The sequence below is a fragment of the Phaethon aethereus genome, assembly GCF_964289735.1.
Source record: "Phaethon aethereus genome assembly, chromosome: 1".
Classification (NCBI taxonomy): domain Eukaryota; kingdom Metazoa; phylum Chordata; class Aves; order Phaethontiformes; family Phaethontidae; genus Phaethon; species Phaethon aethereus.
In genome coordinates this window covers 134,194,562-134,222,069 of record NC_138575.1, presented here as the reverse complement: position 1 = coordinate 134,222,069, position 27,508 = coordinate 134,194,562, and the positions used below count along the sequence as shown (strand labels likewise).

The window sequence follows — 27,508 nt, the reverse complement described above, 5'->3', positions numbered from 1 at the left end:
AAAGAATAGCAAGTTTAGTCTAAACCTTAAGTCATATGCTCACATGGATGTTCACAAACAGTATCTTCTTGCAAAAGGGTACAGTTACATGAGTAGTTACATGCTGATTAGATAGGATATTATGAGGTAGAAGATGGTGGGGAGGGGAAGCAGCAGCTAGCTAAACTCTGAAAAGAATGGTTTCACAATCTTTTCACAACTGTTTCACAGGGTATCGGCACTAATTTCCAAATTCTTTCTTATTAAAGATGTGCTTCAATGGGATATAAACCCAACAATGACGAGTAACCTTCCTACCTTCCCCCTTCCTTCCCAGAATAAAAGAATAAAATATAAAGTCAGAGTTACAAACAATCAAAGATGAAAAAAATCCAGTTAAGTTGTCAAAGTGAGTACAGGATTTTTTAAATTTGTCTATTTCCCCATAGTTGGGTGAGCTACAGCCTTCTGCCACATACCACACTGGAGGTTTCAGCTTAAAAAGTTTCTCTGCTGCTTGTACTGCTTTACCAACATCATTAGCCAGCATGCTCACACTGAAGAACTGTCCCACGTCCCAGTAATTGTTCATTTTTTCTAGGCTTCCTTTTCTTCCCAATAAACTGTTTAACCGTACACCTGTAAAATTTCAATTAAAACCACATTTTTCTATCAGTAAAACACTAATAAGTGTTTTTTACTGATAAGCCTATCAGCAAAAGACTAATAATATTTGATTAAGCATTAGTGATAAAAATGAAGTGGAAGAAGTTTTCCCCCTCTCAAAAAAACATTGCCCAAAACAGAGACTGGGCCTGAAAGTAACATCCTCAATACAGTTCAGACAGTCAGAGCTCCTACCACACGCAGTGTTGAAAAACCTCTTGTGCTATCTGCCTGGGCTATCTGCCTCCTGATTCTCAGTGTAAGCTGTGCACCTCCCGTGTCCTCGAGATCAGCATCTACTGCAAAAGATCAATGGCTAGAGGCTTACACAAGTCCACCCCAGAGTAAGGTCAGCAGAATGATTTAAAGCCACCTTTGCGTTCTTCCCCTTTAAGGTTCAAGTATGCGTTTCAGACAGAATGTGATTTCAAATATAGTTTTCAACTATTATCTTTCCAGGAAGAACTGTGTATCTGTTTCTGTCATATGATTTCTTTATAGACGTATAGTGGTGGGGTTTAGTTAGCACGTCCATGGAAGATGTGAATCTAGGTAGACAAGTTACTGTCCTGGCAGATCCTTTCAGGCAATAATTCCTGTGTATCTCTCAGTTCAAGGACAACAGAAACCCCGTGGATCCTTCCCTGGCATCCCTGAGGAGAGCTGGGCCACACTCTGTCACTTCCTGTCTTTGTCCCCTGTTGGCCAGGTAATGGGACAATTGCTGCGGTGGTGTAAAGGCAGTTTATGGATGGTGCTGAAGCTGGTCCTTCCTTGTTCCTCTCCCGTGTCTGGGACCCTCTGGGCCAAGTTACTAGAAAGCTTCTCCAAGGCAACAAGGAGAAAAAAGGTCCTTCAAGATCCCTGTGTTTTAGCCAGCCATCCAGGACCCACCGCTAAAAAGCCTGAAGGGCCTTTCTTGTCTCTGCAAACTCTCACTATAAGCATTTTGTTTCCTTCATAGGGAGAGAGGCAGAAAACTTGTCTGTGCCACTGTGTGTGTATATTTACCTATTTTTCTCAGTTCCATTGAGCTTTCAAACTGTTGTCCTGCAACAAGTAGCAAAACTGCAAGGTTAATTCCAGAATACAGAGTTGACTGGAGTTCAAATCCTTTACGATACCTGCAGGGAAGAGTCAAGAGCTCACATCTCACTGTACAGAAGAACAGAAATACTGCAAAGTTGTGGTAGCTATTTTAAGCTATTAATTTACTGTAAGCACTATATGGCTAATTGGTACCAATGGCACTCTTTGCAAAAAGCACTTGAAAGATAGTAGCTTTTTGTCTCACGGTGAGAAAGAAACACTTCTGCTTAGTTTTATGGCCTGCCATTTTCACAGAATCAAAGAATCATTAAGGTTGGAAAGGACCTTCAAGATCATCAAGTCCAACAGTTAACCCAACACCACCATGCCCCCTAAACCATGTCCTGAAGTGCCATGTCCACACATTTTTTGAACACTTCCAGTGATGGTGACTCCATCACCTCCCTGGGCAGCCTGTGCCAATGTTTGACCAACTCTCTCAGTAAAGAATTTTTTCCTAATATCCAGTCCAAACCTCCCCTGGCACAACCTGAGGCCATCTCCTCTTGTCCTATCACTAGTTACTTGGGAGAAGAGACCAACACCCACATCGCCACAACCCCCTTTCAGGTAGTTGTAGAGAGCGATGAGGTCTCCCCTCAGCCTCCTCTTCTCCAGACTTCTCCAAACTTAGCACAGTTTTGTGAAAATAAAACAAACTAGTTACTGCAAAACACTGAAATGCAATAGAATCTAATTTCATTATATTGTTCATATGAGAAAGCCAATGAAAATACTAGTCTTCAGTGCAAGTTTTTAAAAAAGGCTCCAAACCCTTTGTTTTAAAGCTTCACATTCACTAAAGGTAACTGAGACACAGCTGACAAAGGCTGAATGCTCGCCACTAGCTGGTATGGGGTGAAGAGATCGATCCGAAGCCTGTAAGTTCCCTACTATCCATCTATGCTGCACTAACCACGTTGAGGTGATTTGTGGGGGGAAGAGAGAGAGGGCAGTATTTCACAGTTACAGTACAAACCCACATTGCTAACGTTATTGTAGCTGATATGATTATACAAATGTACTTATGCGTACAGTATGTCAGTGAGAACCTGTGTGCACATTCATGCCTTACTGTCTTAAGAAAATTCATACTGCAGTTTATCAATATTTTTCCTTATCACTGCATTTCCTGGGGATCCAGTGTGGAAACCATCTTTGCACAGAAGACCAACGTAAGTCCCATGATCTGGGTTGTACTTCATTTTGGCCTTGAAGCAGATTAATTGTATATTTTATCTACAAAGACATGAGTGAATCATCATTCCTCCAATAAACTAAGTGTATCATTCTATATTCATGGTAGTCTATAGAGAGAACCAAGGAAACACATATCCAAAGATCTGGTGCTTAGTAAACCAATTACTCAAACAGGACCTTGAAAAAAAGAGATACATAGAACAACTGATCTTCTAATCCTTACAGACCTGCTTTTCATAACCAGAGGTAAAAGTCTGAAAACGTTTTAAATAGATTTTTTTTTTTTTCTGTTACCATTCAATGGCATGATCTCGACTATTGGTATCTTTACAGTCAGAATCAAGAAACATATCCTTGTAGATCCTCCCACATAAGCAAAACATATCTGGAGCAGGGTGATCACATGTCTGCAGGAGTTGAAGCATAACTTGTAGTGCCTTCTCTCTGTCACCTGCATTATTTCTTCTGAAATCAAATAAGATATAAATGAGTTCAGATCTGAAACAGTAACTGCAATATGGTAGAATAACATTATCCGCCATGTATCCCACAACCCATCCATCATTACTATATGCAAACTTGACTTTATTTACACTGATGTGTGATTGTTGGTTGATTGATAAAGACCAAATGTATTCTCTTATCATGGAACTCCTAGCTCATACAAGAACGCCTCTATGAAAAAAATCTGCCATCTAACCTTTTTCCTCTGACAGACTCTGCACATCCTGCAATGAGAAAAAACTGCTTGTTTAGTGTTCGTTCCTGACAATACTTAACAAAACTGGCCATTTTCAGTACTTGAGCTGACAGCTCCTTCAGCTATGCCCAGATTTGTAATCTTGAATCCAGAGGATCCAGAGCCAATACCAAGCAATACTAACTAATTACAGGAAAAGCCAAAAGAATGATGGAGCTCAATACGGGGCCTTTGAACTACAAGAATAAAAGGGCAAAACTGAAATGTATTTCTTTCTTAATTAGAATTCTTCATATTAGAGAAAAATCTGTAAAACAAACAGCTGTCATAAAGCTTCTTTTGACAAATATTTAACAATCATATCAATAAGAAATTAGTGACTAAGTAACATTTCAGTTCATTATTATTATTAAATACATCAGAATTTTTGCCTTCCTTTACCTTGTTGTTTTTGTAAGTTTAGAATTCACTATTTACTGCAAAAAGGCACTTAGAAGAAACAAAAATGTCTATTTGCAAGAGTAATGCAAACACAGCTTAAGAGTTTAATAGCCTCTTCAAGGTACTTCTTAATCACCAGAGATATTTAAAATATTTACCAACCCCTTTTCAGAACTGTTTACCATTTTTTGATCCCTACCTAGGTATCCAGGAACAGGCTCACAAGTACTATGATCACTTTGTCAACAATACCAGTAGCAGATAACTGTTTCTGGTAAATTTATTATTTGCATGCCCTGAAAGGATTAGTATTTACTGTAAAGCAGCTCAGTTCCTTAGGTAACCAGCTGATGCAAGAAGACCAATAACAACACATCTGTAGCAAAATTCAGGCTTCTGTGCATGTTAGGTGATGGAGAACACATAACAAGATTAAACAGATTTCTAGCTAGTTGTGCAGGCTTCACCCTACCTTTGATGACACTGTCAGAGCGTAAACTTTCACAGCGAGGACTTGAATATGTTTTAAAGCATTTTAACTTCAGATTGACTGTTTTGAAATTAATACTGGTCTTCTCTAATGAGCACACAAGGAGAAAGTAAATATCTTTTTCAGTTTTACAAAAAATGAATAGAAGTTAAAAAGTATGGGGATAAATCACACAGGTCAGCATGCTGTAACCAAACCTGATCCAAACTAATCAGATTCTCTCAATAATAGCACCCAAGTCTCACTGTTGTTAATATGAACACAGAGAAAGTTGAGTAAACAGAGCTTAGAACAAAATTAGGCCCAAAAATGTAACTTCAACAGGTCCCAAGTCACGTGCAATGTGGTCACAGAAGTCGGCACGTGTTGAAGCTTTTGCTGAAAACACAAGAAATGCACAACTAATAGCTAACTTACAGCACTTTTGCATGGAAAAAGAAAATTAAAAAAATCACTGCTTCCCAGACAATGCAAACATTGATTCAACTCTACCTGGTATGAAAACAGGTTAAATAATAATGCTAATATTAAGAGGTGTTATGTACTGATTGAAAAAGCATAACTTTAAAGAAAAAATACAATGCATCAAGCAAGATCCTGCTTAAAATAGGACATTGTGCAGATTAACAGTTCTGGACGTCGAGGGATGAACCTGTACACACCAAATGCAATACTAGGAGCATTTCAAAGGACCAAGCCCTAAGCAGAGACTAGAGGACTCAAAATAAAATTAAAGGCTTCTATCTCTCATACGATAAGGAAAATACCATCATTAAAAATATAATAAAATAAACAAAATTTAGTACATGATAAGTATACAGCAATCAAACAAGGATATTATTGAACAAAAATCAATTTAGACATCTTTATATTAAACTCGTGTTTTTCACAGCAGCAGAATTTGATGCCCATTGGGCAATACAAACCTAGCATACTAATTACAATAATCTACAGATTTGCAACAGTTACCACCTGCTAAAGCAATCCCCAAAAAGAGGGCTAACCAAGAAAAACAACAATAGAAAAATAACATAATTTAGGCTACAAGCAACTTCTCTAAGTCAATATGAAAATATACTGTTGGATAATACACAGAATTTGTTATGCTGGACCAAGACAGATTTTCAACTCTTATTTCATACCCCCCTCTTTGTCAGATCTGCACGTCTGACAGCTTGTAATTTGCTTCAAGGTATCTTGAAACAGGTCTGTGGTGATATCAGTACAGCAACAGAGATAAAGCCACAGCAGAGTGAACCACACAAATGGGGGTTGGAAGGGACCTCTGGAGGTTATCTAATAGAACCTCCTGCTCAGAGCTGGACCATCTCTCAATACTAGACCATGGCAGCCTTGGCTTTGTCTGAAAAGCTGAATCTTTTAAGCCCCCAAGGATGGAGATGCCACAGCCTCTCAGAAAAGGGAAAAGCTGAAGTACTGTATGTTACGATGTACAGTCATGAGAAGGAAAGCAGAAAATGTTCTCTTTATGCAGCAAACTGATGCACCAGGTAAGACTGATTCCGCAAACCAAATCCCTTGAATATGAAGTTTTATAAGCCAGAGCAGAATCCCAATAGGCTACTGCAGAAAAGAACCTACTTTAAACAAGTCTGTATACACATACAGTGAAAATATGAGTCACCCTTCATGGTTTTCTGGGTTTAGGGGGAGCAGTTTTTAAAATCACTAATGACAATCTCAAAATTCTTTCAAAATACAGTTTTACCTTTACAAAATATATTTTAATGGTAAATGAGCTAGAAAAAAAAACTACTACTACAATTTATTCAGAAACTATGTTAAAACAAAGCATATAGCACGGGAGAGCTGGTAATAATACTATTTTTTTCCCATTAGTTTGTTTGTTAGCACGTTTTCATTTTCTCCCTACAAACCTTGCCTTGCTAAAACTTGCACAGCAACCAAACAGAAAAAATCAGGCTAAATTATGTGAACACAATAAGTGGAAAAGCTACTGCCAGGGAGGAAGGAGATCTTCAAGTTACCTCTAAATACTAGGGCAATTATGAAAATATCCTAGTGCTCAGTGAAACACCACCAAAATCCCACCACAAGCAAATGCTAGTAATTAAAAGGAAATGGACAGAGAGTAAAAATTAAAAACATCATGATGCCTTTTTACAAATACCCAGCACACTAGTCTTCAGTACTGTGTACAGTTTTAGGCTGTATTTGAAAAAGAAACTAAACTATTAGAACTAGGAAAAAAATCGAAGAGGGGAGAGAACAATCAATGGTACGGAATGGTTTGCTGTACAAAGAAAGCTTCAATGAACTAAGGTTTTTCAGACAGAAATGACTACACAGACATTTTTTCCCTAAAAAAGGTTGTCCTGCAGGTCACCTTTATGGCCTCTAATCTCTTCCTCTAAATTACTCTCAGTTTTCTGTTGCCAACTTAGTTTTGCCTGATAGTCTGCATCCTCCAGAAACTGCTCACTGATTCTCTTGCCAATTTGCTAATGTTGCCATGTGATTTACCTGTCTGCTTACTCCACCACGCTGCTACAATTGCAGAAGCAATCTTCTCACTTCCTGTCTACACAAGCCTCTTTTACCTGTCTCCCTGTCCTGCCACACTACCCACTCCTCCTTTACCTCTCTGAATCACTTTGTAGGGCTGATGAAAACAGTTTAGCACACAATAAAACTAATTTTTTTAAGCATGGGAATATAAATGCACATACCAAATAAGCAGAACGGAGTTACAATCAAGTTATGGTGCAACTTCGGTTTTGTATCGCATGTTCTGATTTGTTGCTCTCCCCCGCATCCTGCTGTCATATTTTGTCTTAACTCGGGGCTGAAGTTGGACGTTCTTGTTCATGAGAGGTTGTAAGCCAAGTTGTAAAATGAAGCAATATTGCTTCTTCCAAAAAGCAGGACACATTAAAAAACTTTCTACCAATAAGTTATGAAAAGTTTTTTCCGTCTCTCCCTGACGCATCCCCACTTTTCCACTTTCTCCTCAGGGAGACTCTCAGAGGGAGACTCTCAGAGAGAAGCTGCTGTTCCATAACTTGGCAACTTCAGTCACCAGAATTGTGGCTTGGATTTAGAAGCCCAGAGGTGCTCTACTCCGCTGTGACGTGTTTCCTTGTTTCCATGGGGGAACAAATACACCACCAAGCAGTAAGTCTGAAAGATAGGAATCTAGGCTAGAAAGAACTATGCCCTGAAACAGTATGGCCATCCTTATGCTGTTTCTCTCCCCTAGCTCTCAAACATCATCCAGAAATCATGTATCACAGGCTCTCACCTGGAATAACACTGTCTTACAGCAAAAAACAAATACCCTTTTTTTTTTTTCTTTCTTTTTGATTCATGGCTTCACACTTCTTTCTTCCCCCTCAAATCCATTCTCTTCTCTGAATCCTTCTCTCCACTGCTGTCATTATAAGAAGTCCTAGTTTTAAATATCCCTAAAACAAAAATTCTTCCTGCTTCACAGGCTGGTTTTACCAGCTTTGAAGAACTGGCATGGTTAAGGAGCCAGAACTACACTCAGTGAACCAAGTCTTTGTCCAACAAAGTTTACAGGAATAGCATGGGTTTCACTGGGACAAGAATTAGCTCACTCTGTAAGTAACAGCTGATATAACCTTTTTTTTCACCTTCTTGTTCACATCTTCCTCCATGTGGCTTGTTTCCATCTATCTAGCTAGGGAAAACTACATACTATAGAAAACCATATGTCAGTGAAAAGTAATTCACTCAAGGGAATCCACCTTTGGTTTCCTTTATATTTTCTGTTGTTTCAAGGCCTCTATAAGCAAAGAGATTTCTTGAACAGCAATGCACAGGGGAGTAAATCAAACCATAACGATTCTGAAAAGGTTTCCATAGAATAGTACATTCAAAAAGAGTAACCTGTTTTATCCACTCCATTCCTATATGAATCTTGTTTATCTTCTGATTTCAGCCTTGAAGCAGCTATCAGTAGTTTACTGCACATATTACGATTTTAAAAAAACCCTGTCAGATTGCAGAGGAAATGTCAGTGAGACAACTTAATCAGTTAGTATAAATACAACCATTCATAAAATAACTGGTCTTCATATATGATATTGTGTTCATTTATTATCATATACAATACTTTTGCTCAGAGTAATGATATGTAATTATAATAAAATATGTGTTTTGAATTTTCTTGCATAAAAATAGGACACTGTTAGTTAAGTGTGTCTTAATGATTCCATAGCAGATGATCTAAACTGCTACTAACTATACAGAAACCTACAACAAAAAAATTTCCAAAAAAATCCTAATTATTGAGGAATACAACAACTAATTTGAATTAGAGTTATTACGCTTGCACTCTCACTTAAAACAAGAAACTAATTTGTGAGTCAAGACACATTTCACTGAGGATGCAATTTGATTGTAGAACCTTCAATATTTGAAACAGTGAGTGAGGAAAACAAGACCCTCAACTGGGCTTTGAGACTGGAACTAATATTTACAAGTCTCCAGTTAGATATGACAATGAAAAAACCAGCTCTCCCCCTCCCCCATATACACTTCAGGTGCTTCATGCAAGCCACTCATGTAAAATGAGGAACCTCATGATGTGTTTTTTACTAAATCTGAGTAATCACAGAACAGAACATTTTAAATAACCCAGTGTTTTTCAATGGGAATAATTTCCTATGGCTACTATTATTCACAGTTACAAGCAATTTTCTGCTTGCACCCTGTTACACCCTTCACTTGCTAATTGCCTTTTTTTATTATTGTATTGGAATATATTACTTGTTAAAACACAACATGCTGAGTTAAATAATAGTGACTGCAGCTGCCCTCATCTTTAATATAAGTAAAGATAGACCCGCCTTGGAAAAAGACGGAAGTCTTCAGAGTTCTGGCCTCATGCCAGCACTGGGTTTGGTTTTAGTATCTTCTTGTTTTGAACAGAATTTGCCATACCCTTTGGCCTCATATTCAGCAAGCTTCCAGAACTTGGTAACTCCAGTTCTGGTAAATAAGGCTAATTGGAAAATAATCAAATATAAGTGTACTGCAAATCAAGAAAAACTTTGCTATGCAGCCCTAAACTAGTGAAGTAGATCCTAAGTAAACAGCCAGCTGACAAGCACACTCAGTATTTGAATTATCTATAAATATCTGTACTTTGTCTATCTACTAGTATATGTGTATATATATACACACACACATACACGCACTACAGCAACAGGAAATAAAACAATAAACAAACTAGCACCCTTTTTTATTACTTTCTTAACCTGATTGCAAGCAAGTAAAATTCACAGAAATGGACTGCAATACTTTCCTGTCCCATTGGCTTTGATCATGAATTGTACTGCTCATGTGACTTGCTCAATGCTTTTAGAAACTTTGAAGCAATATAAAACACAGAATAGGAAATGGTTCATTTTATTCTAAAATGGTTAAATAAGAGAAGATATTCTACAAACTTTTTTTAAAATGCAATATCACAGTTACCGCTTTCTACAAAATACTTGGTAGAAAACAATAGTAGGTTTTAAAAAAAAAAAAAAATCAATCTTCTTTCATTGTTTGGTTTATGGTTTTAACGGTTGCTTATAATTAATCTACATGATACTTTAAAACATTGATACATTGTGATTCCAAACACAAAAGGCATGAATATAGGCACATATAATACATTAATAAAGCACATGAAATCACTTTGTATGTCCATCTCCCTTGAGAAGAATCTTGTTTGTTTCTCAAAAAAAAAAGGGGGGGGAAGGAAAAAGCTGTAATACTAGTGACCATGCCACACATGCATGTAATATTTCTACCTTCTTTTCATTAATAAAGACAGCCATTGCAGTAGATAGTCAGGCAAATTACTTATTAGAGGGGTAACTGGATGTATTCACATATTCAGATCCTGTAAGATGGCAAATCCCAGGTTGAAAGCTTCCATTAAAAAAAGGATCATTGATCAGCTTCTCTGTGGGTGAACCTTGAAATTCATCAATAAAAGCACTTGGCAGACCTCAGCTATAAGAGTAGTACATGAAGAGCTCATTTGACAAAAGCCAGGTCCTATGACCTATAGGGACCTTCAGTCCCATGAACTATAGCTGTAACTCACACAGGAAAGCAGAGTGGACAAAGTTAACAGTGACATGCAAACCATGGCACAACATACAGAAACACTCTTTAAAACTTTAAAATCTTCAAAATTTCAGAAATCCTTTCATGGCAGCTCCCATACCTCATTTTCTCCTTACACAGTGCTTGCCTCCCAGGCAAAGTATACCCATGGACTGAAGCAAACAGCCATCTACCCCTGAAACACCCAGCCCTTACCCCCTGAAACATGCAGCATCTTACTTCATACAAAAGCTGTGAATACCAGTACTGAAAACATTCATGTTGCACGTTTGGGCTGAACTTATACCTACAGATGTTTTCCATCCTATGCCTAAATTAAGATACAGTCAGACCTAAATCTCAGCTGGAAGGCAACAAGGAACGTCTTAAACCAGCCCACATCTGTATAAAAGAGAGTATTCTCTGCCCTGCTTGTGTGTGGAGTTAAAATTAACTAGCTTAAAACAATGGTGGAGGAATGGCCTTTTGCTCCTTAGGACTTATAAACAAGCAGCCGGGAGAGTGACCTATTTAGATAGTCCAGGCTTGAAAACAAGAACAAACCTGTCATTGCAAACACCCATTATTAGCCTCCAAGTTATTAGACATAAGAGATGACAAATTTATGATGCTCTCAATGATCTGCTCTGAGATGGAAACCAGGGAGAAAGATAGTAAGAAGGGCTGTGCTTGAAAACCTGCTATGTGAATCAGGGCTCCAGAAATTAGCATGACAATGTCTGCCTCCCCTAAAAACCGTAATAGTAAGTGCTTTAGTACATTGCTGCACAGTACTTTGCAGGCAGGCCCAGGCTTGCTTCGCGCATGATCCGAGCCAGGTCAGACCCAGGCTGGCTCTGAAACCAGAAGACATGCAGCTGGGCTGGAGCTGTGCTGAGTCTAAAGTAAAACATCCCTGTCCCTTCCCTTAGCACAGCTTGTTAACTTGGACCCAGAACTGCACACAGCTGTGGTTCAGATTGGGCTTGCGTCCACCTGATGTACCAGCAAAGACCTGAGCCCCCTGGAAGCGACCCTCTGCCACTTGCCTGCTACATCGCTAGCTCTATGCAGCACTAGAGTAACGCTGACTTGAAAATGCTCAGTGAAATTAATTGCCAACAGAACTCAAGTTACAGAGTCCAAAAGGAAATACACGAATTACTTTCTCTGTTGATTATGATCACAGTTCCGGTACATTTTTGTAATGAAATTAATGAAAGATTAACTTCAGCAGGGTCAGATAGTCTTATAGCTGCTAATTCTGTTTTGCTTATGAGGTATTTTGTTCCTGCTAGACTCAATCGGTTGTATTGAGCAACATTAATACTGCTCTGTATGCTTAAATTAATAGAATATTCAAGTAAAAACATTGTTTTATATTTTTATAAATAGATTCTGATAGAAATCGCTAAAAAGAATTTATTTTTAAAAGAGAAAAAATAAGTGATTCAAAAATCCCACAGAAGTAAGACGCAAACACTTTAAGGGTCATTTTGAACTAAGTGGACTTGTTCTGAAAACATTCAAGTCTTAACTTTTGACCATCATTTTGTTTCAAGGCAAAAACATCTGTAGAAGCTAAATTCTGCATTCTTACTGGTGAAAAACTAGTCATTTATTTCTGAAGAAACTTTTCCACAGAAACGTTTAAATTGTTCCTGGAAGAACACAAGGAGAGTCACACTGATTCAGGCTAAAGATCGACTTAATGAAATCTGTTGATGAGGAAAGCAAGTTCATGAGCAATTCATTTTGTCCTGTCTTACCAGGACGCTATTGGCATTGCCAAAACAGAAGATTTAGTGGCATGAGGTTCACATGCTGCTCAAAATACACAGAATTTGAAGACAAAGAGAGGAAGGGAGATTGACAATTTTATTATGCACATCTAAATGAAAAAGGTTTAAAAACTGATTATATCAGAATATTTTCCTAAGGACAAGGCACAACCCTAGCATTATTCTTATGGACAAATTTAAACATCTTGAGTCAAATGCCTGAAATAATAAAAGTTGGACAAACAACTTCTGAAAAATAGGGCCAAATCCTTTTTGTTGAAAGCACTTCTCAAGTCATCAGTATGATCTTAAGGAGACTTGAATTTCAGAAGCTTTATAAGATCAAGCCTGAAATTTTTAGGGGTTGGGGAAAAAAAGGTGGAAAACCATACCATTCAATAGTAACAATAATAACTCTCATATTCAATAATAACTATACTGCCAGGAACATGGTTTATAATGTATATAATTTGACTAAAGAAATGTCAAAACACTGGCTTTTACTTCAAAATACCACCTTGTGTTGTACAGTAAAAATTTTATACCAAAAGTGCATTTTTTCCTTTTATTTTTAAGCAGCCTAATGAGAAAATTATCTTTCTTTAGGTGTGATAAATACCAGAGCAAACTGCACGTTATATAAATAGATTCTCTCTGTCTTCATATATTCAGATCAAAATTTTTGAAAGATACACTTCCGTGAAGGAAGTTAACAGACTCAGTAGATGGTTAATCAGCTAAGATTTAATGGTCTACGATATCAGGAGTGGAGAATCAAGATACTCAGTGTTAACTTCCAGTCTTAAAAAAAAAAAACCACACAAAAAAAACCCCCACAACAAACTACATAAGCTGAATTGTATGTAGGAACTGTATTCATATATTTGCCGTCAAGAGCTAAATAGTAATAATTTACCCTTCTTATTAAAAAGGCTTCATCATCATCTAAATTATGGTTCCAAACATGCATCTACTTATCTTTTTCTGTGAGAGATTTGGGCATTGTCTGGCACCTGACACGTTTCTTTGATGAGGTAATCCTCATTGTAATCAATTAACTTCTCAGAACTTAGTGGTTTTCTTTCCTTTTTTAATAAAAAAGGCATTTTAAATAGGTTTAATTCCAGCCTTCAAAAAACATCACTATAGCTAGCTGTCATAAAAGCATGAACATTAGCATCATGTGCAGTATCAGCCTCACCTATGCTGTATATATGCTCTGTATTATTCACCGCTACATTCTTTCAAAGATCACTTCAAGCTGCTTGCCGCTGCATCACTCGGATGATCACTCAGCCTATTAACAAACCACCAGATCCTTGTCAAAAGTCACTGTTTTCTCTGAACTTTCCCATTCGCATGTACTGCATTCTTTGTTCCTTTGCACATGACCTTGCATATGGTTGCATGAGAATGATTTTTTTTTTTTAGAGAACACAGTCTATAAAATGCTGTGAGAAGACTGTTCTTTGACACAGAACTGATGCAGTGATAGCTGATATTTTTCTGAGCAATGATTTTGCATTTACTCCTAAGTCTGATGAAACTGTCAAATGGCACCAGACTTATTGCCATTTTCCATAAAATGCCACAGGAACTGCTGTTCTAGATCTATTATTAAGTTCTTAATCCCTTTGACATATGCCACCCTGATGCTGCCCAGTGCTAAGTTTTAGTTAGATTGCAGGTCACTTTTTAACAGCATGTGGATTGCATCCAACCAGCTACTTTTATTATTACACGTGATGTCATTTGTTTAAGATCCATTTTCTACAATACATTCTTCATATAAATTCTTTAGAAATGAAGTAACTGTTATACATAGGCACTACAGAAATCTGTAGCTAACTAGAAGAGTTAGCTATATTAGCCATATTTCTGTGCTTCCTAATCTAGCAACATGCCTGTAGGTCCAGATCACCTTTCAGCCTTTCAGGGAAGCTGTATCACGAATGTGTACTCATGGATCAAGTAGCACTTGTTACCTGTTACTTTAATAATCACCCATAACTCTATAATGCTAAACTTTTCAAGACATTCAGAACAATCAGTGACTCAGAATAAACAACCTCAGCCTGATCATTTGTATCACTGGAGTCTTTCACAATTACTCAGGTTGCCTTTGGAACAGAGTGCAGAAAGGGAAGAGAATTTGATATTATCTGCACTATAAATTCACATATAAGCCCATATGGAACAGCAATAAAATGAAGCAACCTCAATAAATCATCCTTACCGATTCAATGCAAAAGCATAATGAAATTTAATGTTGTGTTGATCAGCCAGATCACAGGTAGGAAGCATTTCTAGTGTTTCCACCAGCTTCACCATAGCATGATAGTCCTGGTAGGAATTAAAAAAAAAAAAAAAAAAAGAAACTGAAAGCAGAGGAAAACATCACTAATCTAAATGTATCATGACTGCTAGACTTCTTCTAGCACTAGATACTTCTCAGGTGACTGTTCCTGGAAGAGTCAGTGAAACAGCCACAAACTCTGTGTGAGGAATTAAAGAGGGATTTTGTCTATCTATGTCAGTACTTGCCTCTTCAGTGCCTTCTCAGTGCCACTACCCAAATTACTGAATCCCTCTGGCCGGTTTAATCAATTACACTCCCAGCACCAGGAAGGAGAGGTGATGAGTCTGGCTCTTTCAGGCCTTATTAAGGACTTCTGATGAGTTACTTCATCAGATCATCACAGACTCAAGCACAGTTCATTCTGCAGCATGTCAGCTGTCTGCGCATTCATTTTGGTTTCTCAGGGGTAACCCACATATACATTGCTGAAGACGCCAGTTTACCGACATCACAAATGGCCTCACATTACTCAACTTGTTTGTTCAAAACATGTTTTGAGATTATTACATTTCTCAAAGGAGAAGACCTTTCAAAAAGAATGAAAATGATCACCAGAGGCGATCAAAATGAAGTTGGATAAAGTGCTGCAGGAAAATATGCATCTCGGAATGGAAAGTTGGGTAATGTAGGACGATGTGGTCACCCACTGCTCTCATGACCCATTTATACTTATGAAATAACCAGCTTAGATCCTGATGGAAAAAAATTTCCATAGAATGGTTGGAAGTATATTTTAAAAGGCATGTCAAACACACAGACTGGCAGTTTGAAAATACAGTACACAGGCTGTGTTTTAGCAAAAGTAGAACTTATTTAAAAAATAAAACCAAGAAAAAAGGTGAAGTTATATTTTAAAAGCAAATTGATTTTTTTTGAATGATAGTTCTCAGCTTGGGCATCTCTGGCCAATACAATGGTCACAAAAAAATGCATTTCCTTCATTTCTAAGTATGTCTGGCTTTGGAGGTGAAGGAGGAAAGGGAGGGAAGGGAAAAGCAAACATCTTGCTTCGGTATGGAATTCTTTCGTTTAATTATTTTTTAAGGAGGTTAAAAATTACTAAAAACAAAGGAGGAGACCTCAGGAAGTCACCTAATGTGTATCTCTTGTTCATACGCAGAATAAACAGGAGTCTAAAGCTCCTTAAGTTGCCCAAGAGACAAGTCAAACTGTTAAACAATGTAACAATTTAGTGTCAGCTTTGAATCACTGTTTAACAAACAATGAAACATAAAAGAACAAACAAGAGCCAAAATGCCATAGTAAAATAATCTTCCTTAGTCTTTAGGAACATACCTGAATATCTCTGTAAGAAAGAAGCAGGTTTATGACAATGTCAGAAGTCAGCACTTCAGTATTATCCATACGAAGCTTAATCCTGGCCAGCTCCTTAGCCAGTTCATCTCCTTGATACTTCTCTCTAGCTTTTCTAATATCATTTAGCAGTGTCTCTTTATAATAGGCACTAAAGAAATGAGACAGACACATGGGAAGAAGACTGTTAGATATTTGTTATGAAACATGGTTATATTTCTAATAAAAAATACCATTTCCTCAGAATGAGGTGCACATCAAATGTTTCCACATTTTTCATTAACTCCTTATACATATTCCACCTTGCCCCACCTCTGACTGTGAGGCTATGTATCAACATGTTTAGAACCAGGATTGTGAGATAGTTTTATCAACACAGTAAAAGCGGGGCATTTCTTTGCCCCATTACTGACCATGACAGTGGTACTTTGTATCCTAAACGTGGCAGCAACTGGGATAATGAAGTGACACAGAGACAAAAGACCAGTGTTATATAAAGAGCAGGTACATCACAAAAGGAGGAAAGAAGCATTCAAACACAAAAACTAAAAGAAAAACAAGCCACCAAAAGCTGATTTAGTTGCAATCTGTTTGATGAACATAAGACATAATGTGGGCCGGACCTATGTAAGAACCCCCAGCAAGTGCATCTTATTTACACTAACACCAATGCACGATGCAACACCAGAGCTTTTGCAGAATACAAAAATCACATATACATTATCAGTATGACAGTTATAAACGACCTGGACAGGCTACTTAGAGGTAACTTTATCTGGAGCAGCTTATGGAGTCTATAGTTTGGAAGTTAGCAGATGTTACCTGACAGATACTCAAGTGCACACAGTGCCTTTTTTGTTTAGAAATGAATATTCCAAAGTATTCAACTTTGCTTAGCATAAGCCCTACACATAGCAAAGAAAACTAAGCTGTCTGTCTAGTACACATTGTATCTTACATATAACGTGTAAGATATGTTCTTAATGCAAAACATTATAGGTTAGGTTAGGCCTAATTCACCACGGATTTCCAATCTCAGGTTTCTATCCAGCAATGCCTTCTACCAGGCTAATGATAATTAGTCCTTCTTGTGCTAATCAAACTAAAGAGGGATACAGGGTAATGTTTTTCAAAAGTATCCAAATGACTTAGGAATGAGAGTCTCCCTTTCAAGAATGATGCAACACTTAACTTCTTCAAACTTATTTAAGCTTTTGGTGGGAATGGGGGATCATCTAGCTACACGTTCCTCTTCACAAGCATCTACCACAACAGTATCTAATTCTGCACCTGTACAAAAGCTGTTTTCAGGCACTTCAGCCTGAAAATGGGAGAGAGAAAAAGAGGCTTTACTGTAGGACTTCACAACGCAATTATCAAACCAAAATCACCCAAAACCCTGGTCATGTCAGAGACAAAGTATACAGGTAGCTTTGGACAGCTGGTGCCCAGAGCATCACTTCACAATGACACAAACGCTAAGCAACACCAAAATTTATTACTACCAGGACCAACTGTGCTACTAGTTTCAAGAGTCTGCACTGCTGAGCATAGCTCCCCTATATGCTGACTAACTTTACTGAGTTTCTGCCAATCTTCTTGTCCCTTTCCTCAAAGCGGGCCTGTGGTGCCTGCATGTAGCCTCCCCTCCAGCACTGTTTTGGAGAAGCAGGAGGCAGCCCGCGCTACTTCAAGCCAGCAATATCCAAGCTGCTGCCCAGCAAAGTGCCAGAGAATAGCAGACCTGCCACAGATGGCGGTGTAAGGGACAAGGTGTGTGTGGGCAGGGTCATCTGTGGGATCCTAAGACCGGGATCAGATAAGAAAAGGAATTTTTTAGGCTAGCCTTTCACTGGGGTGGGGTGGCAACGGGGAAAGAGAAAGAAATCCAAGGGTCTTCAGTGTTACCTCATGCTTCAGACACTAGGGAAAGAAAACCTACAAGCTCAGTCTCTCCCAGTGTTTTCCAGAAATACAAACAAAATCAGGCTAGCTGCCGAGTACAGGGTGAGCAACTGAGGAAGAGAGACTTCCATCTCCAGCCCCAATCCTCAAAAGTCCAACAGTCCCTTACAGAAGTGGCTGAACAGTATCATGTTTATGAGGTGGTATCAGAAGGCTAATATTAAAAACAAACAAACAAACAAAACCCCAAAAACCAAACCACAGAAGTTATATTTGTTTTCTCATTGCTGCCATATATATACACACTTATTCGGTGACAGAAAAGGATAGTCTTTGGCTTTGAGCTCTCTGAAGAGGCTGTGATCTTATCTCCTATTACAACTTCATGCACTGTAATTTATACTTAAGCACTTTACCTTACCCATGGACTGCCTTTGCTCACTGATATTTCAGAAAGTAATCATAAATCAATTTGTAGCATAACATGGTTATTTAACTGCAACAGCTGCAGGACATCAATACAGAAAGCAGTAAAGTTAGCAGCTTCTTTTAACACTATTTTAAGTGCAGTGAAAAATAATTAAAAAAAAAAAAAAAATCAATGCTACTAGAGATGCTGCATCTTTTTTCACAACATTAAAAAGAGACTATCAAAGGCTCTGGAGGTATATATGTGGTAAAATTACCATGATGTAACATGAACATCCTTGAGAAGGCTGATAAACTTGTCCACCAGTGGGACACAAAGTGGCCCCAAGATATTGTCCCAACTGGGCTGCATATACTCAGAAGCTCTTCGCTGGGCATCACTTTCACAGCAAAAGTAGTCAGCACAAGGTGTGACGATGTATGGAATAAAATAATAATTGCCACTGGAAGCCTAAAAGAAAAACAGGCACAGTTTAGGAAGAAAGTGAAAGTGGAAATATGCTTGTGTATACACAGAATCTTTCATTGTCAGAAAAAACAGCTGGATTAAGGCTGGTGCACTATGAAGCTTTAGTACACTGTTTAACACAAGATTTGAAAGCATTAAATTAAAGGAATTTTCTGTGGAAGTGAAAATATTAACACGGATGATGAATAAGGGTCCAGATCTGTTAAGCAACAATAAAAAAAAATTGAACAGTTTTGTTGTATGTGATGCACAGACACTAATAGGGTGTGACAGTTACAAGCTAAACTTCTGGCCCAAATTTTTGGAGTCAGAGATGCACTTGCATCTTCTAGGCTCACTCTGTTCTAGGAAGGATATGATGCAGAGTTCCCCACAAAGACAGAGAGAAATACAGAAACACAGGCTTTGGAAGGACGTTATGGAATTGTTTAATCCAGAAGAGCCTATAAAACATCTGCTGTATGCTGCCATCAAACACCAAACCAACCAACCAACAAAATTTTCAAGTATTTTGTAATATATCTGACCTTTAACACTAAATTCGAGAAGCTAAACCCAAAACCCCTTAATATGCCACATAAAAAGTGTAAACATGATCAAGGTGCTGAAAAGGGAGTGGAAAGAGGAAATGCCCTTCAGAGCCTCAAACCAGCAAGTTCAGTCTTCAACTCCTGACCAAGGCCTCAAAAAAAACAGACAACTGTAAAGTTTTCCACAGTTATTAGAAGTGCCAGTATCCCATTTTGAGCTACGACAATTCTCTGCTGTTCAAAAGAAAAGTAAACTTTGCATTTCAGGGTAACTAGATAGGAGCACCAAAGCATGATACATCTAACAGAACCAACTACCACGAAATGCCCTTCAACTGCCACCTTGGGGATATCAAGGCATCAAATAAATACAGCAAAATTATACCTTTCATTTTTTCATATCATCTAAGCTTGCAGTAAAGCCGTAGCCATTTAAAGTCACCTTGAACAATGGGAATATGCTGAGATGATGGAAAGAATGGATATGAAGGTGGCACGTTTTTATATGCATTAATAAACTAGACAAGAGAATTGAACTGTTCACAGGAAGTAACAATGCAGGGCATGGGGTTACTAAAAATACAGGTGGAAAAAAACCTGTATCAGTGACATCCTGTTGCCGATCTGAGTCTGTAAGGATTTAGAATTTTAAATTATTTCTAACAGATAAAGATCAAGCCACATTCCTTCCTCATAAGTGCTATAGTACAGTATCTCTGTTATAACAATATATTTATCTGTTGCAATGGTATCTTTACTTCCTATAAAACAGTCAGAAAGCCCAAAGCGCCAGTATGTTAAAACAATTTAGTCTTAGGTTTATTCAAATAAACAGAGTTCAGCGCAACACAAAAGCTGCTTATGTATAAACTCTATTCTTAAACTTCTAACAGTGAATTAGCCCTTCCTGCAATGGAAAAAAAAAAACCCCAACAATTTGAAAGTATGATGTATTTTGTGACGCAGAGAGTGCTGCAATTAACTATTGAAAAAGTGAAGCAATTATCAGAAAAAAAATAAATTACACATGTGAATCACTGTATTAATCTTATTCAGCTAACATCTCATGTATTTGACTTAGATTTCTTGCCTCTTTTTGGATAGTGAAATCTATGCAATTAAAACCACATTTTTATCCGTGAAAGACACATTTTTGTGTGCAGAAGTCAAGAACCCTGCACATATTTGAGCACGTCACCTTGTCTGAAAAGCAACCAGCTCCAATTTTCTAGCTTCTTCTACGACAGTCTTTCTTCTTTTCATTACATAAAAAAAAAACCAGTTCTGTCCATCTAATTTTTTTACACTACCAAGGGCTAGAGATGGCTGTGAATATCAACCTTGCTTCTTGAGATTGTCTACTCAGGATGTCGGTCCCTGACAGCAAAAGCTAATCATTGTGAAAATTACTGTCCTGTCATACAACAACTATTATTTTTTAAGATAATGAATAAATGTCACAGGTACATATGAAGTAACATACATATCAATTCTAGCTGCAAATATACATAATCGATAAATGGTGACTTATTTAACTGTAACAGAATTATAACTTCATAGCTTATAAAGACTGTATGCTAAGTTGGTTTACTTCAGGATTAGTAGGTAAGCTATTTTTATTGTCTTATTTTGAGAATTAAGTTAAAAATTACAACAAACCAAGCAGACTGGAAAAAAAAAAAAGCCCTCAATAGCTCATTTTCCAGCAAATAATGTATGTTCAATATGCTAGCAATGACAGTTTTGTATTCAGTCACAACACTTTAAAATCTACCACAAAAAGAGCCAAAATTTTAGAAACATTAAAAAAACCCACAAAGACCAGGAAATAACTGCAAGTAAGTTGAGAGGGGGGCCTGTTCTTCAGAAGAAAATGTTTAAAAGAACTAAACACAGTTATGCCTTTGCTGAAGGGCTGAAAGTGTGAGGCCCACACAGGCCATTTTTAGGCTCTAGGCAAGACAGGCCAAAAGTAGAGTGCTTTTTGTCTTAAAATACTCCTCTAAACATTTTGTTAATGCTGCTAAAAGTAAACTTTTGATCTTAATAACATAAACTTTTTTTTAATTGTACTGCTACAGTTATTCCGGTGCAACTGTAACTTTGTGACAGAGACGCTACACTGGAATTAAAGGACTGCTTTTTGTTTTCAAATAAATAATGTTGAGTAAAATCTCTGCATTTTTCGAGAGGGAACTATGCCTGCAACAGCTAATAGCACGATTATTTTACTTGAGCCATGCAGTTCATTTTGCCACTTAAGCATTGAGCGTTAGGTGTGTTTACCCTACCTTACAAAGCAGTTGGAAGGAAAAAACGTAGGATAACAGAAAATTAACTGCATTCATTCAAAGTCATCATAAACTTTTAAGTGTTCAGGGAGTTTAATCCACTGTTGTCTTAAGAATTAAGGTTTTCATAGTCGTTTTCTGCGACATCACACTCCTATCCATCTTGCGATACAGGTGATTAAGATATTACAAACTTTTAAAAAATACCTCCTCTTCTAAAGTTGAATATATGCAGTATTTTTATGTAAAGGCTGTGAAGAGAGATTATCACAAGCCAACGATTCTAAATGCTTGGGATCTAGGTTGCAAGGAAGGAGGACCCCAAGATTACAACCTCTTTGAAGAAAAGATCCTGCCAAGCACTATTCTTAAAGCATCCTTATATAAAAATGCCTAGAAATACAGCAAGAAGATGGCATATTTATTCAACAGAAAGCAGATTTAAAGTGATACATACTTTGCCTATCAGATTACCACTGTGGTATTCAGGAGGTACTTGAACCCGAAGAAAAGCTTTGTGTTTGGCAACCTACTCCAAATTGAAATAAAACAACAGAGAGGAAAACACCACCACAAAACAGCGTAAGAATCAAAAAAAGACAGACATGACACATGAATAGAGAAATTATTAAAGAAAGAAGCAACAGAAAATGAATATATATATTTATAGCAAGTCCATATTTACAAGGCCAAGAAAACAGTGCAATACTTTGTCACCCAGAATATGATTTCTCTATCTACATGATTTATTTGCCTATAGATCTCCTTGTGTCATCATTAAGATGCTTTCAAGTCTTACTTTTATGAACTTATCAGGTTCATTACCTGATTACTTAACTATAATCCAGTCATTACAAATATGCCTTCCTTGAGATAGTAACATTTCCATAAAAACTAACTTTAATAAATAAATTTTAAAAGCCTTAGTTTTCATTATATCAATAGTAACAGTGGCATATTTCATGATTAGAAACAATAAAAGTAATATTTACTGGGTTACCCATTGCCTTTGTACTATTGTCCTCCCAGAAGGAAAACTGATTGTCTGTATTTAAGATGTTCCTACTCCTCTTTGATTTTGTGCCCTTTTGGAAACTCTTTTTATACTTCTGCTGTCTCTGGCTTTTTTAGAAACGTATCATTAAATGACCATACCATACAAACTTTTATATATTATAAAAATAATCAGAAAATAAAAAATAGAAAGCTACTCTGCAATACTACTTCGTCAGATAATTGAATTCATATAATGCAATCATACTTTAGAGTCTTGCCTCTCATTTCAATCCATTGGGGCTACTAAATTGGAGAATATTGAGTCCAAGTGCCAAAATCTTTCTATTTAGTTTTCTTAAATGTTCATTGCCTTGAAACAACAGATACAGTCTGATTTATACAGCTACTGAAACTGTGAAGAGATTTTGTGCCAATTACAATAAAAAGTGATTTTTCAACATAAAAATTCCTTGTGGCAAGGATAAATTGCAATCCTATTCCTTTTAGATCAAGGAGAATTTTTGCTAATGATTCCTCCATGGCTCAGACATTCTCTGGTTACTATAAGAGCTGCTACAGGTCTTAATGAAAAAAAACTTCATCAGGTCCACAGGCCTAAGTATACTATAATAAACCTTTTGGTTTAATAGCCAGCTTTACTTTCCTTTAAATACCTTCCCCGAAAGCAATTAACAGGGTTATTCAAACTCCTTCAGGCATATCATCAACTAAAGAAAAATTAACTATTAAGTCTTCCTCTTTATATTCTGTACTTGCTATAACAACTTCTCCAGAGAGGGAAGTTCTAGTCTGTATTCTCTATGTCACATTCAAACAAACTGAATGGATCAAAGCATGTATCTCAAACTATGTGCAATTATTGCCAGAAGGACTGTGTATTTTGCTTCCTGACTCCAACAGTTTTTAAAAAGCCCCTTCTGCACTCTTTCCTTCACTCAACCTTGGACTTTTATTATGCACCATTCCTTAAAATTCTGTAGAGGAAGAGGAAATTTCCCTGTTGGAAAAAAAAATTTAAAAATCAAGGATAGCAACAAACTGTTGCACCAAAATAGAACAACTTTCCCATGGATTTTGTCCATTACATTGGTTTGGGGGAAGATTATTTTTTTAAGCATTTTTTGCTTTTGAAAATCCTTGAAATTTAACTTCTCCAGTAAACCAATGCTTATCTCACATCTAAAGAAACTCCAAAGCACACACCCATTTTCCACGGGTAAATTTATTTTCCTATACCCTACAGTCCAGTAGCATCCACTGTGTTCTCAAACCTTGATTTTTCCATAATGACAGAGGAAACAAACTGTTCTGCAAGACTGCGTATTTGCAATTTATTTTATCAATCATAATTCTGACAGAAACTAGGAAGCGGTGCATACATCCTAAGTAAAATTAGCATAAGATAGTCCTCAAAGCTCAGTGGGGGTCTGCAGAAGGAAACCTAACTGATGGGACACAGAATTTTGACCTTGAATTTCATGCCAAAGCAATTCTTTCTTGGGAACTGAACTCCCAAAGCCAATAATTCTTTCCTTTTGTATCCAAGTATGCAATAAATTATCAATAGAGAATTTTAATTGCTTGTTTGAGGGAGTCAAGTAGAACTGAATCACATTGCCCAACTTATCTTATCCCTGAAAACTTTGTTCCTGAATGGTGGAGGGAAGGAAGTTCTTCTACTCTTAAGTTCTTTTTTCAGACAGTAAGCTATTAAATCTCTCAGATTCACACCACTGCAGTATGATGCTGTACAATTTTCATTGTTAGATCAGCTGTACTCAGGCCAATTCTCAAATGAATTGCTAACCCTTTTTCTAATGCATTGTTTTCAGCTGTATGTCCAGTTTCCTCACTCTTGCCTCCTCCTTGATGCTGAATTATAATATTATCCTTACATGGAAAACATCTATTTTCTTCAAGACTTACTTGTAATACACAAAAGAAATCAGCCCAGACGACACAGTAGACATTCATCTTTACTGCATCTTTAACATGGTTCCACATCTGTTCTATGCTATGATTTTTTTTGTACCTTTGTACATGACTTGTGATTTGCAGGATAAATAGCAAAGGTGAGGGCAGGGAAACCTCAGAGAAAGCTCCAAACTATGGCAGCCAACACAGAAAGTTTCACTTGTGCTGCTGGGAAAATGGTGTGCTGTGCCTGGTAGCAATCCCAGTTTCCTCCCTTCCTTTATACATGGTGCAGATGTGTGGACACAGAGCTTATAAGACACAGAGCTTATAAGACACAGAGGACTTCTATTCATAAAACCAGCAATGGAATTCCTGTGGCTTCCTCTGGGCTGGAGGAAGGCTTAGTAGATCAAGTTTTTCTCTTTCCAACATGTCTCCAGACCCCAACGAAGAGTGCATTTAAGCTTTTTCTGCTATTCCACAGCTATGGTAGAGGCATACCCACACTTTGCAATCAGGAAAAGTGAAAGGAAAATACAAAACCCTAGTACAGGGACATTAACTATTGTGTCTAATATTCAGCATTTAAACTGAAATGGTTATGTAACTACGTACTTGACTGGACACAGTAAATACACACCAATCCTGTACCTATTTAACTAGCACAGCAACCCTCATTAGCAATTAACTTCAAGCAAGACATTGCCCATATGGTTGTAAAATATTTAACCAAGCAATGAAGCAGTGACACCGTACTGGGGCAGCAGCAAACTACAAGGCTCTTATAACAACTCATTGGATCTGAAAGAAGGGGAAAGCAATTGTCTATCTGTCCAACTTAGAAAAACATGAAGTTTTAACACAGTATTTGGCTTGCTAATTAGTTTTTTATAATTTCTAATTAAAAAACTGATAAAAGAATGCAATATGGGAGCACATTTGTCTAATAGAGAAGAATATGAGCAATTTCAAATAACACAGAAGGGTCAAGAATCCATACGTGGTAGTTAAAGTCATTTAGTTTTTCCTCATTGTATTTTAATCACAATTGTTTTCTTAATTTAAGCACTTGAAGAAAACGGGTTAGGTAATCCTTTCTTTTTAAAGGAGGGATCAGGATCCTAGTTTCAGGATGCCTCCCTGCTACTTTTCCTAGCCACGTGGTGTTTACAGGTCTAATACCAGGCCCTGCTGTAGAAACCATGTCACCAGATCCATGTTTTCTCCTCTTTCACATGAAGGTAAATACCTGCCTCTGTGGGAGAAAGAATCTGCCAAAAGAAAAGACTGCAGGCTAATCTGATCGTGCTAGGCTGAACTTGCGACCGTCCTCTTTGCTTTTACTCCATTTCTGGAATTACCACCAAATGGCTCAGTCACAATTCTTCCTCTTGCTTGGAGAGGAAAACACATGCTTGTGACATTTTGATCATACACCAGCGATGGACAGTAACATTCACAAGCAAATATGCCTCATTCTGAGGTCCCCCTTCACAGAAGTACAGACCAGTAAATGCAGTTCACACCCCGCAGGTGAAACTAGTTCAAAGATCGCCAAGACAGACAGGAAAATGACCTGGATTTACTCACGTGCTCAACCTGACCTATCTTTAGCCTACATGCAGCGCTGTGACCAAGTATAAACAGCAGCTCAAAATAAACTGCTGTGACAACTGCATTATTTTTTCTAGTTCTCCTTTAAATTATTAACAAACTCTAAGAACATTTTATTATTTTAGTCCTTTCAGAAGAAAATTAAAGTATATGAGAATGGGACAAAACAGAAAGGAATAAACAGCACTAAGATTCTTGCAAATTCAATAGTCCTTGAAATAACAGTGTGGAGTGTTTAATGAAAATAACCACTGACATGATGTGAAGTATGACAGAATATGTAACTGTCTAAGATACCGTAGCATATTGCAGTAAGCCTAAAAAACCCACTAAACTTTATCTTGGTTCAGGCTTACTTACTTGTTTGGTTTTACTTGCATTAAAGGCAAGAACATTTTTACTTTGGGAAATAAGCTTTTGCATTCCTAAGTAAAAATTTGTGAGGAGAGGATAGGTATACAGTAACCAAAGCTGTTTGAGATACAAGGGTAAACCGTGTTACGGCATCACACACACATACACATTTGCACAAGTAGGTGAAAGTGGTAGAGGCAGAAAGAGACTTTGAATTTCTGAGTTTACATTTTGATCAACCTACATATATAACTACTGGCACTTTTCTAGAACTTAAAAAGGAACTTCTAAAGAAAAGTAATTTTTTAATCTAGCTTTACTTTAGAAGGGAAGTCAGCAGGTTTTCCCCTAGTTTGAATTGTATATAAGTAAAACAAACTTCCTTCAATCATATAGAGCATGTATATGCTTGGCAGCTTTGTTATTAGAGTTGCTTCAAATGTAGTATCTTAATTTTGTGTTTTAAAATGAACATGGACTTAATACTTACTGTGTTTTTCTGAGATACCATATCCTGGGGAGAAAAAAAAAGAAAGATAATAAAAACGTTTATTCATTTTTACTTAGAATTATTATTTTCCATAAAAATAACTGGTGTGTATATACACACACAAACAAACGCAGATGCATTCTTCACAGCATAATCCCTATTTCTTGCCTCAGCAAATTCAAAGTAAAGAGACAGAACAACATCGAGGAAAGTCTTAGTAGTTCAGGTTAGGAAAAAAATAACAGTTCAAAGAAGAAACCTATTTAAAGAAGTGATCAGAAGATGAAGAAAGTTGTACTTGCCAGTAACTGAAGTTTCTCAAGCTGGGCACTCCACATACCCAGTCACACTCCAGGCATTTG

General features: G+C 37.3%; 1 protein-coding gene across 1 annotated transcript in view; it reads right to left on the bottom strand.

Annotated features, from left to right (window-relative positions):
• Positions 1–27,508, bottom strand: part of MAP3K15 (mitogen-activated protein kinase kinase kinase 15) — a gene marked incomplete at both ends in the record, with an annotated part of 94,438 nt that overhangs the window by 35,086 nt on the left and 31,844 nt on the right. Inside the window, 7 exons of the mRNA XM_082014392.1 lie at positions 459–618; positions 1,657–1,769; positions 3,229–3,399; positions 14,694–14,800; positions 16,113–16,281; positions 18,722–18,915; positions 27,147–27,170. Coding sequence (XP_081870518.1) covers positions 459–618; positions 1,657–1,769; positions 3,229–3,399; positions 14,694–14,800; positions 16,113–16,281; positions 18,722–18,915; positions 27,147–27,170 — 938 coding nt within the window. The remainder of the gene's footprint in view (positions 1–458; positions 619–1,656; positions 1,770–3,228; positions 3,400–14,693; positions 14,801–16,112; positions 16,282–18,721; positions 18,916–27,146; positions 27,171–27,508) is intronic.